Here is a 12,468-nt window from a genome sequence, read left to right as displayed (position 1 = left end):
TAATAATCCGAGCAGTTCCAATAGGGTCTTCGCACCCTTTGGTGCTCGGACCCTAATTAAACAAGGACCATCTACATAAATGCAAATGTGGAGAAATCAGTTGGAGCTACTCGTGTCATTTGTAATTCTTTGTCTTAACAGGAAAGAGTTTGTCGATGCCTTCGTCGACTACGCCTTCAACAAATCAGTGGAGGGAGCGTTTGAAGCATTCAAGAGAGGCTTTTTCAAAGTGTGCGACATCGACGTGGTGGAGTTCTTCCAGCCGGAGGAGCTGCAGGCGGTGATGGTGGGCCAAGAAAACTATGACTGGGAGGTGTTCAAGCAGGTGGGCTGAAAACCACAAGAGGTTTTGACATTTTGTTGGTGTTATTTCCATTGTCAGAGTATTTATTTATTTATTTTTTTGATTGTTACAGCCTGTTCTTTAAACAGGAAAGCATCCATTAAAACAAAACAAAAAAAACAGTCATGCAGACATTACACATACAGTCAAAATAGGTGCTACAACAAAAGGGGCGAAAATATATTAAAAAGTTGTTAAAGTTACATTTAAAAAATGAAGGGCATAAAATAGATACAAACAACAACAACAACATCTGTTTTCATTGTAAAGTACAAATGAATTGCTGATAGATAAATTGATAAGTTTTGCTGTAGAAATGTGCATTTAATCTTTCATGATTACCAAGATGAACATCTCCATGATCCAGGTCGCAGCTAAACACCTTATTTGTAAAGTGAACACTAACCAGTACTTTAATTTAGATCGCCACAACTTTATGTTTCCAAACAGAACACGATTTATGAAGGAGACTACCACGCCTCGCATCCAAACATCATTATCTTCTGGGAGGTGTTTGAGAAACTGACAGCAGAGGAAAAGAAAAAATTCTTCCGTAAGTATCATAGATGTTTGTGGTTGTTATCATGTTGTAGAGTTTAATTTCACAGTTTCTATGTCAGTTTCAGAGTAACTGAAAATGCAGATTTTTTTTGGGATCTTTCAGATGGTCCTTGAACTACTCATCTAGGGCTACTTCATCAAAATCACTTGATTCTGCATGTTTCATTTAAAAATCACCAAAAAATACACTGCTTGCGTAAGCCAGCTTCTGTAAAATCAATTAAAACTTTTGTACTGGCCAGCCAACTATTTGGCTGTACTGCAGGTCGTGTTTACATAGAGCAGATAGGGACAAGAATAGATACTAAATAAAAATGTAAAATATAAAAGATCTGCAGTTTTATCGAGTCACTTTTTTTTCTAGTGTTGGTAACACATGTGGGCACTTGGGAAAATGTTGCACATGTTGATTCCAGGTTTTTTCAGTTTTTGTACAATGATAATAAACAGAGAAATTCAACTTTTTTCTTTAACAAAAAAAATGGCATTATAACTTTGTTAAACTGAACAAAAGACAGTTCTGAGCTCTCATTCCTTCTAGCCTTAGTAATGCTGTTTCCATAGAGAGGCAGGACTTTATATTCTAGTAAAAAAAATACCCCACAGTGACTAAAAATGGGACAGAAGCAAAAGACACCCAGAAGCTACTCAGGGTTCAAAAGGTTAATTAACTTCAGATGGACCCATTTTACGCTATACAACATCTTTCACTAATATTTTGTTGCCACCAGTGTTCCTCACAGGCTGCGACCGCGTCCCCTTCCTGGGAATGGAAAGCATCAAGATGAGAGTCGCTCTGTTACCCGATGCCACCGAAATCCATCTGCCAGAAGCGCTCACCTGCCACTGCCTGCTGCTGCTGCCCATCTACCGGAGATACCCGGTGGACCGGACCATGCAGACCAGACTCCTTCAGGCTATTAACCACAACAGAGGCTTCCAAAAGAAACTACACTCTAGAGGCTGAAGTAATGAAGGCTGCATTAAAAACAGATCATCTTATTATTAGTTAACTGCAAAGTGAAATGTTTCTTTTCTTTTTAAATATACACACACCTCTATTTTATTGGGAAGTGAGAGATCTTCAGTAATGTAGGCACTTAACACAACTAGACCAGCAGCTCATGTGGTGAAGGTTAGTAGTCAGAGAAACTGAGCAGTAACTCAGTGTAGTCATCAGCTCAACCCTGTCTGTCTTTTAATCTTGTGGATAAAGCTTTCTGTTCTTTTGTTGCAGCGAGGTCATTTGTGTGTATGAAGCAGTGCAAACTCAAGTTACACCAAGTGTTTCCGTATAGTTTGTAAGCTTTGTTTAGGAACAAAACCTATATGTAGAAGTAGGGTTGGAAAAAAAGAAATCAGAAAAATTATTTCATCTCTGCCATTGTTTTAAGTCATTGCTGCTCCCCAGACAAGGTCCACCCTGTTGACGTGATAGCCTCGCACTTTAGGAATCTTTTTTCATCATGACTTTCTTTGCATTAAGTGCCCTGTTTCGTTAAACAAGCTTAAATCATTTGCAAATATTTTATGTTTGTGTATTGAACAAGAATGAAGCTAAAATGCATAAAAAGTCAGTTGTTTTTCTGCTATTTGTATCTAATCTACCAACCAAATAAAAGTCCTTCTCTGCAGTACCGTCTTGCCGTTCATTGTCTGTTTGAACATTCAGGAATTCTTAACATGTTTAAATCTTGTTTTGTAAAGCAACTTTACACCACAAGCCACCTATAAAAAAAACACTAAAACTAACATCCAGCAGGGCCTGACTATTTCCTGGTTTCATTTATTTCATACTTTATCCTTGTCAAGTGAAATGCAAGGTGGTGCAGTTGGTAGCATTGTTGCCTTGCAGTAAGAAGGTCGCCGGTTTGCGTCCTGGTGGGTATCTGTCTGCGTGGAGTTAGCATGTTCAGCTGTTCTCTGGCTTCCTCCCACAAGTCCAAAAACATGTTGAGGTTAATTAGTGTTAATTGTGAACGTGAGTGTGCTTGGTTGTCTGTTCGACTTAAGTCAGCTGAGATAGGCTCCAGCCCCCCCACCCTAGTGAGGATTAAGCTGTGTATAGATAATGGATGGATGGAAGTGAAATGTGTAGGAAGTTGGATTTAAATTTACTTTGCATTGTTCAATGATTTGTTCTTTGTTAGCTGATTGGGAGTCGTTTTCTAAAATTGCAAATTAAACTGCGAAAAGTCTTGGTCATTAAAAAACAATCACACCTGAGAAAAACAATTCAAAGCTCATTTTAAACACATAAAAACAACTCACGTCTCAGCAGCTCCATCAGTCACACTTTATTATCAGTCATCATTTCATTCCACTGGCTTGATGTGAGAGGCAGTACGCAGGCTGATGGCGCACTTTGACACTCGGGCTGGAATCAATTCATGATTTAAAAAGTGTTTAATTACCTGCTACATGTATGTAGATTTAGTCTGTGATGAAATGCTTTGTATATAAGTACTTACCAAAACAGCTGGATAAAAGTTTGAGTGGCACTTCATCAACAACCGATAAAAACTAGTTGTATTTGAGGAAGAAAACCCTGAAATTTGTTTCATTTTCTGTCATAAATTAATGTGAATTCTACTAGAGTCTGAAATAAAAGTTAACACCAGCTACATAAGAAAAGCATAAACATGTTCCACAGTAACTTAATTAGAAGATTCACATGCACGTTGAAGCACAAGAAAGAAGTTCTGATATCATTTTTTTCAAGTATCCCAAGAAGACTAGAAGTTTCTGCAGAACAACCCATCTCATTTCTGTTTCCCTTTCTTTATTCCATCCGACATTCATCTTTCAATATGAAAAGCAGTAAATAATTTACTCATTTTTTAAAATGACATCAAAATTAACCTGACATTTCATGTTGAGGTTCTACACCTTAAAGTCGCTTAGAGTTAATCTTTCTATTCCAGAGTATTTTAGGCAGCAAAGCTCATATAATGTAACAAAGCACATACAAAGAGATTAAAACAGTGGTTTTTACAGCCACCCTTACAGTCAGGTAAACCCTCATTTCCAGATCTAATGTGGGTATTTTCTCCACACAGCGCCGGACTTTTTTCAACCATTAAGCAAACATTAGGACAAGAGAAAAAGTAAATTTAGTCAAGCATCCAAAAAGAGCCGCTTTTAAACCTGAATTTGAGTTTCTTTATATTAAGTGGACGGCTTGTGTGAGGTTAGTGTGCTTTCTTTCTGTTGGCTCAGAAACATCACTTATGAAATATCAGACAAGAGCAACATCTGCAATAATACTTCTGCTATACACAAACATACATAAATAGTCCTAAAAAACATAATTAACAAGTAATTACACCGTATAGAAAACTTAAAGCCACTTGCTCTTGCTACAAAGTTTTGAAGACATTACATAAAAAAGACAAAAAAACAAACAAACAAAAAAAGGCAATACTAATGACATGGCTGTGCTGTGAGAGAAGAGGCAGCAGCGCCTCGTATCTTCTCTTAATCGTCTTGTCGCTTGTGTTGTTCTGCTCCATGCGCGCATGGAGGCAGTCTTGTGATGTCGCTGTGTTTCATCCAAGTCCAGCTTCTTTGATATGTGTGTGGAGTGTTTGTTTTGTTTGTTTTTCTTCAGGGGGTGAGATGGCATTCAGACAGCAAAAGTTCATCTTCTACACATGTGAATGCGTGTCTGTGTTTTATCTGATGAGGTGGTAGGTGAGCCAGTACATGAAGATGGGCTGCGCCGCTGCTATAGTCATGGTAAGGTACATCCTCAGTTGGTTTCTGGCTCCTCTCACCAGCCTCCCCTCCGCCGCCGCCTCCGATAACAGCTTCAGACGCAGGGTGCGGATCTGAGGAGGAGACGTGTTTTAATCAATCATTAAAGCAAACACGCCATTCACCTGCCTGACTTTACTTGCTTTGAACTCGACTCTTCTCAGTTATTAATGATGAAATAGAAGGAAAGATATTTTTCATTCAATTACATCCTCCTCTTACACTTATTGTCACTGCACTTTGATGTTTGAGCTTCACTGAGCAGAGGAATGAAAGTGCACAGTTTGACACTAAAAGGCTGTTTTCACATTTTTCCTCCTGAGGCTGCAAATGTGTTCACTTGAAATCTGGGTTTAAGACGGAGACACATGAGCTAATGCTGTGGTATCACCGCTCGTCTTATCTAGTATGCAAGTCGCAGCTGAGGTGAGTGTGATGTGGAAACTTTAAACTTCCAATTTTGTGTTATGCAGTTTTTGTAATGAACAATATTTGCATATTCATAGAACCTTTTTTTTTTTTCAACAGGAGAAAATTGGTGTTTTTAAGAGAAACATCACAAATTAGCATTCAACTTGGATTGTTTTATTTGCCTTGAGGAAGGTCTGGAGGGAATCTTTAAATGTATGATTACAACAAAAAAAAAGATTTATGAGGCCATAAAATCCCTCTCTGGTTTTAAACCCCTAAAAACTCACCTCAAAGTTACGTGTTTATACGTTTTTTTAATTATAAATAAATAATTCCTTCTTATAGCGAAATGCCTTAGATGTAACTCTACACCATTTGTTCATTTAGAAACTGTGGATCTATGCATCTCTCCCCATGCACCTCTCCTTGCTCACTGCAGGTCCAGCACACCAGCTCACCTAACACTATAAAACTGCTCTATACTACACAATGGCAAGTTGTAACATCGGAGTAATTCATACATGTTTGATTAGAAATCAATTCTGGGGAAGAATAATGATGCAGAGTCCCATCCTGCAGGTTGACAAGAGTGGTTCTTTAGATTTGTTGCATATGGAACCCAGAATCTGAATCAGGGTTTTTGTTGACTGTCATTGGTACACTGCAGTTTCAAGGTGGAGATGCTTATCCATGGTGTTGACTGTGTATTTAACTCATGATGTGTCTTCCAGCTTATTAAAAAAAAAATAAAAAATCAAAACACATGGAGATATGAACAAGGTTACAATCTTGATTTTCACCAGAAGGGGTCAACAGAGCATCACTTGAACAAAGCAATCCAGTTGAGTCACATTTGACTTATAAAACCTGTCAGGATGTGCGGCTTCTATGGAGAATACAGGTATAACTATGGACGTAATTTATATGTGAAAGGACCAGAAGAGAGTATAAGCCTCCTCAATGACTTAATAAATGAAGTTCTTAAGACTAAACAAAAGCTTCTACTTACCATAAACACAAAGATGGCAACACAACACCACAGCAGGGACAGATAATACGCTGGTCTACCAAATAGAAGCCCTGCTACCACACCTACAATCATCCTGGAGAACCAGAGAGAAGAGAGACAAAGGTAGTTAGGTATGACATTTACAGAACAAGCATAACAAGATGCAAACTATGACATAGACGGGTACGTACCCAACATATTTGTAGCCAGAAAAGGCTAGTAGGTCTATGGTGGTGAGGTCTGTGTTTACGGTGACAAGGTAGAGCGACAGCAGGACCGCCAGGACTTCCATGATCAACCACACCAACGCTGAGCTGGCCTGGACTCCCAGCAGCTCTGGAGAAAACCTGAGGGGGGCACAAAATGACATAATCTCTAAAGATTTATATACTGTGGACTCTCACACACACACGTTCCCATAAATAACGCGAGTTGGTAAATCACAACAGCTGCAGTGATGTCATTGATTAACTACACATGACCATTTAAATGCTCTAACACTTCAGCAGTCCGCTAATATTGATTTATAATAAAATTGGCAAAACATGGAATCATTCCATCTCTAATTAATCCTTCCTGATTTTGTTTTATGGCTGCTGAAGACTTGCTGCTTTATTAGAAAGGAAACCTTTCCGTGAAATGAAGCTGGCAAAAGTAGAAAGACAATCTGCTACACGCTAATAACCAGCACCTATATGAATACTCAGTCAAAAAGCATTAGATGACTGCATCTTCTCCAAACTTGCAACGCTCTGATAAAAACATGGACGAATGTGTACCTGTTCTGTGTGCCGAGAGCGAGTCCAGCCACCAGCACGTATGTGATGAAGCCCATGGCGGGAATGTAAAGATCAGGAGCATTCACATCGAAGCGTGGAGCCACAGGAGTGTCCTGCTGATAGCTCACCTCCCAGTTCTACAACACACATCATTACACGCTTACCAAATACCTGTTGTCTAAAGTTTTGGGTCCGAATATTGTCATTTCAATACAAAACAGTTTAAAGTCTGACTTCTGCTGAGCCCAAGCATTAAAATAATAATCATCTGCTCATGTGAAAATACTGCATAGATACACATACGGTCTAAACACCGAAAACATACAGTATGGCCTGGATTACTTTTTCAGGCAGAACTAGAAGCAGGCTCACGGTGTAGTATGTATATTGTCAAACTATTGAGTTACCTCCACCTCTGCAAAGTGCTGAGTATAACAGAATGATTGACATTCAGCAGGTGTAAGCAGACTTACCTCGTGCATATAAGGAAAAACTAGAAGGCCCAGCTTCTTCCCCACGTACACCGTGTCCACAGCGAAGTAGTATTTCAGCTTAGAAATTGGGATGAACCTGTCGAGCTGAAACAAGCAACACAAAGACATGTACACATGCATTATTTGATGGCTTATGCATTCATTTAATCCCTGCCTGTGCTTTGTACTGATATATCAGCAGAGACTCATCGCTTCTGTTAAGCAGAATTTTTCAAAAGGAGAGCTGTGATTTATTCTTACATTCTTGTCCACCATTTCCCTCCCCTGGGTTGCAAGTGAGGTGCCATATGCCATGGCCAGGTTGGACATTGGTTCTGACAGGAGGGACTGACCAGGAAACCCTGCAGCTTGAGCGCCGGCCTGCTGGTTCCTGCCAACATGACACAAGACAGTAAATCAGCTCGATGACTTAAAAATACATCACCTAATTTACTATGAACATATATGAGTGCATGAGATCCCACCTGTAGCCTGGCTGTGGTGCAGGACCAGTCCCACTCGTATCCTCAAACAGCTGGCTGCCATCAGAACCGTCCACAGAGCTGTTCCTTAGACGCATGTTAGGCTCTGTGTGAAGAGAGAGTTTATGGAAGGAGATATGTATGCCTCTTGAGTTGCTTTGACAATTTGGGGCGATACAGAAAGTGGCCAGAATTAGTAAAGCAAGCAAACACAGCCAGAATTAAAAAAGAATCAAAGAAATCAGCATGCATCCCCCACCTGTTTAAGCAATATTCAGATTCATAGACATCTAAGAACAGTCAATCACTACTTGTTGGAATTTCTTGTGAAATTTTGTAATTAGCATCACATGTAATACTGCAAAATTACACTTGCCTTTCATTAGTTTTCCTTTTAACATCTTTAAAGTCTAAGCTAAGTGTGACTGCATGTTACAGTCATTAACCACTTTGAAATTAGCACGCTTGGAGGTCTGTTTATAAATGACAACTAATGCACCATAACGGCGTTGGCATCATTAGGGATACATAATATTGCGATTCTACGGAGTGTTGGTGACGGTGAGAGTCCAGATTGATGAACATCTGTCGCAACCAGGCCATGTCACACTTCTAAATGGGCTGTAAAGTGATGCACACTTATTTTAACAAACAAATCCTGTGTGTAACTGTGTACACATTCCTAGTTTGAATGCTCTCTGCAGGAAAAAGAGCTCTTCAACCCAATTTTCTGCTTGAGTAATCGTCACATTATCATACACTTATCACAAGATGGGATTACACCATCCTGAAGGAACACAGAGCCTTTTATTTTGGACTTTGTTTTCCTGTCATCCCTCGAGGCAAAGAATGTAGAGCGGATAACACATAATACCACCTACAGTCACAACAAGATTCTTAAAGATACTTAAAAGCCTGACACAAGATCTGTAAACATTAGTGTCATGATATTTATCTTATAAAATCATAGTTGCTTTAAACATAACTAATTTTTAAAGGAATAAAGCTAGATTACTCAAGAATTTTCTCAGGTAAAGTCTTGATTACATGCTGAGGATGCAATTTAACAGTTTTCTTAACCAACAGTCCACTGCACCTTTAAAATATTGAGTTGTCGAAATCATTACAACAAATAAAGCACATTACATGATTTTTCGTATGCTGATAAAGTCCTCTTTTACAACAATCTCTTCTCACTCATCGCATATACTATAGCCATGTAGTTACACCAATGCCACCATAGTAAAGGTGGGTTCTTTCTCTACAGATTGGCGCTGGATACACGACATTAACTGCCACACAAGTCTCTGTTATGGTGCCTCTCAGCCATACAAACACCGTAAACCACCTCACCCATCCACGACAATCAAAATCAAACTTAAACCTCACAAAATTGCTCATTTGTCAATTCAGATTTGACCAGTGACATTTCCACAGATGTGCCCGTAGTCCCAGTAAATGCCTCTTCAGGTTGCTACAGTATTAAACACAGCAAACGAGCTGCAGTCTTCCATCTCACTGAACAGAAAGAGGCCCAACCTGGTAACGCAACCAGGTACTAACTTGGCTAATGTGCAATGCATTGGACACATACGATCTTCTTCCTTATTGATTAATATAATAACTAAGTATTCATTAACATCCCTACTGATTAGGGATATTTTACTTGGGCATTCAGAACTAGGGATTAACAGATAATCAACCTTGACAAACCAGATATTCAGCTTTTTTTTTTTGATTATCAGTATCATGTTATGCATTTTTTGACTCTGATGTCTCTCTTTAACTTTAGTCTCCACTCTGTGATGCCACTCAGCACCTTCTCATGGGTCCACATCACTACAAATAGCCCGTCAACTCTGAAGGATAAATACTGAAAGGTTCTCTTAAACATACAATTGAACTAAGTTTGAGTTTAAATCTAAATTTTGCCCCCTTCATTTTTTTTTATACTGGAAATCTGTATCAGTTCTTAATATCCGCTATCTGCTTCCTTGATTACGAATAATCGGCCCTAAAAACAGCATATAGGTCGACTCTTACTTGTAAAGTTACATAAGATTAAGTGGCTATAATCTGATTGCTAAACCTTAAATTGTTTATCGGTCAGAGTCTGAATAAGTTGTATGACGAACCATTTCATGAAAATTGCAAACTCTACAGCAAATCTCAAAGCGGAACGCCAGACTGAAGCCGAGAAACACGCTTTATTGTTTGCTAACATTTACAGTTTGTGGCTAACATACAAACTCTAACGTCAACATTTTAAAGCAGTTAAATGTAGCTTAACATAGGACAGCTCGCTTTAAATTAACTAACATTAATCATGCAAACAAACCTGAACCCAGAAATCGAATAAACACAATGTAAAGACCCCTGAGTGAGTAACGTAACGAGATTACCGTTAGCCACCGTGGCCAGCTCACCGTTAGGTAAATTAGCTAGTTAGCACTGTTAGCATACTTAGCTAGTGTTTATTAATAGTGTGCAGTGACGGTTACGACTGCTGATTTATTTGGTAAACGACACCGTCCGTGCTGGGTAATGTAAGGCGCTTGTGGGCTTAAAATGTTAGTGTTTGTGTTGTTATAAGTTGTTTAACGTTAGTTGTTAGCATCAGCCGGCTGAAAGCAGCGAGCTATCATCACCCTTCAGCTCCGTCTGACGTGCAGAAGGCTAGCAGCACCTAAAAATGCGCATGCGACCGGCGAGCTTGATTGGATCGATAAAGTCACGTACGTAACTTACGCTGTCTGAACCCACTTTGAGTCGCAGTATAATCCATTTAGAGCGATTTGATGGTGGCAGCAGCTGTCAAACAACCAACCGGACTCAGACGGAGGTAGCAGGCTACACGGGGAAGTTGCAGTCATTCATAAATTTACACGGAAGTGAACGCGTTCTGCTTCTTCTTCGTGGGTTTTAAGGACAAACCTACGTGAGGAATGAATACCGCCACCTAGTGTGTTAAAGTGTACTGATGACCACCATGAGGACAAAGTCTGTTACCTTGTTTGTCCTTTGATAACAATCAAAATTCAACACTGCATTTCTGCCTCCTTTGTCTGACTGTTGAACTATTTACATCCCATCAGCACATGATTTAAGTTTGCACATTCCTGCACTTCTTAAATATTTCTATTTCTTTTTTTTTTCATTATTTGAAATCACCCAGATTTGCTACACTTGCTTCTTATTAGGGTCCGAGGACCCCTGCTTGTTGATTTTGGAACACTTACTCAATTAGTCAATTGAGTAAGTGTAACTCAATTTTTTAATATTCGGTGTCTGCTTTAACATAGAAAATTTAAATTCCTCATATGACAATGCTGATGCTGTTTTAAGGGAAAGTAACCAGTTTTTTCTTACCTGGTGTAGTTGAGTACTTGTTAAGTAAGCATGTAAACTAGATTGATAAAGGGTTCCTGGACTCCTTCTTCATTTTCTAATTTCCAAAACACATCAGACAGTGCAAGTAAAAAGGGAAAATTTTATATCTGCATCTTTATTTTATGCTAAATCTTGGTGGTGGGGAATGCTTCCCTTTGTCAAGTTGTATCATGTATGACATTAGTGAATGCACTCCTACACTCCTGTGTGCTTTATACCTGAGGTAGTGAGTAGATTTACAATATGAAAAATATTATTTTCATTTTCATGCAGCATTGAGAGCCCAAGCTATTTCAGCTCTTTTTGTAGGTTCACCTGCTGCTCTTTGGCCACTGTTAGGTTGCTTGACTGTCTGAGTTGCATTGCATTTGAGTTCATTCTTTCTCTGATGAATTCCTCTAACACTGTGTGCATATTGGAAGACAACTGTAGTTTCCACTATTTTGTTTTCTGTGACACCTGGGTGACCCCTGGGATCTCCTCATTTTTCTTAGTTTCACGTGGGGTGTGTAGGATTAACTATCTAAAATAATCTAGAATATACCAGTGCAGTACATTTTGTATCAAGGCCCTTTTTAGCTGTAAGTAATTAAACCTTTGTTATTATTATTATTAATATTCTCATTTGATCCTCAACATATTTTTTTCTACTCCTAATAGTTCCAGGTGTTGTTTTGTTTTTAAAATTAAATTATTTCAAATAAATATCTAGCTTACTGCAAAGACATATCTGTTTTGTTTTAGTCACAAATCTGTGTGCCATAGATAGATAGATAGATAGATAGATAGATAGATAGATAGATAGATAGATAGATAGATAGATAGATAGATAGATAGATAGATAGCTTCATTGATCCCACAACAGAAACGTGTTGCAATGGCAACTAACATATTGCTAAACACACATAACTTATTCTGAGCTGACATGAGGTAGGTAAGAAAAACAATATTTTAAAATATATATATATATATACACATGTGCACAAACTTACTATACTAGATAAAACAAAAGAGAATTAAAAAGATTTAGAAAACCTTCCAGTAGAGCTGTCACAGTGCAAATTAAAGTTGAATGTACAAAGTCCCTCAGAAGATAAGTCTCCTCTCCTCTCCTTGCACAGATGGGAGTCATTGCACTGCATTAGAATTTTATTTTATTTTTTTTTTATATAATATTGAAGGTTTCTAACATGGTTCTTCCTGAGGTGGAACTCCTCAGGTGGGGTTGTTGGTCTTATCTTCACCTTTCTCTTACTACCCTCAC

At 38.6% G+C, this 12,468-nt stretch overlaps 2 protein-coding genes across 3 annotated transcripts; one reads left to right on the top strand and one right to left on the bottom strand.

Moving 5' to 3' along the window:
* Positions 1 to 74: 74 nt before the first annotated feature.
* Positions 75 to 2,541, top strand: LOC103363976 (probable E3 ubiquitin-protein ligase HERC4). The gene is made up of 3 exons (XM_008290964.1): positions 75 to 325; positions 794 to 896; positions 1,636 to 2,541. Exons 1-3 carry the CDS (start codon positions 80 to 82, stop codon positions 1,869 to 1,871), a joined length of 585 nt encoding a protein of 194 aa, XP_008289186.1. The 5' UTR covers positions 75 to 79; the 3' UTR covers positions 1,872 to 2,541.
* Positions 2,542 to 3,178: 637 nt separating this feature from the next.
* yif1b (Yip1 interacting factor homolog B (S. cerevisiae)) lies at positions 3,179 to 10,683 on the bottom strand. 2 transcript variants are annotated; one of them, XM_008290962.1, is made up of 8 exons: positions 10,554 to 10,683; positions 7,818 to 7,920; positions 7,594 to 7,723; positions 7,333 to 7,437; positions 6,860 to 6,996; positions 6,272 to 6,427; positions 6,081 to 6,174; positions 3,179 to 4,734 (listed from the first exon to the last, which is right to left on the bottom strand). In XM_008290962.1, the coding sequence occupies exons 1-8, from the start codon at positions 10,597 to 10,599 to the stop codon at positions 4,579 to 4,581; spliced, it is 927 nt and encodes a 308-aa protein (XP_008289184.1). In that variant the 5' UTR covers positions 10,600 to 10,683; the 3' UTR covers positions 3,179 to 4,578. The 2 variants fall into 2 exon arrangements, with proteins under 2 accessions (XP_008289184.1, XP_008289185.1); XM_008290963.1 differs by having other exon boundaries at positions 10,563 to 10,683.
* Between the last annotated feature and the right edge of the window lie 1,785 nt (positions 10,684 to 12,468).

The sequence above is a fragment of the Stegastes partitus genome, unplaced genomic scaffold (assembly GCF_000690725.1).
Source record: "Stegastes partitus isolate 25-593 unplaced genomic scaffold, Stegastes_partitus-1.0.2 Scaffold705, whole genome shotgun sequence".
NCBI lineage: Eukaryota > Metazoa > Chordata > Actinopteri > Pomacentridae > Stegastes > Stegastes partitus.
The sequence above is the reverse complement of the archived record's forward strand: the minus strand, read 5'-3'. Positions and strand labels throughout refer to the sequence as shown.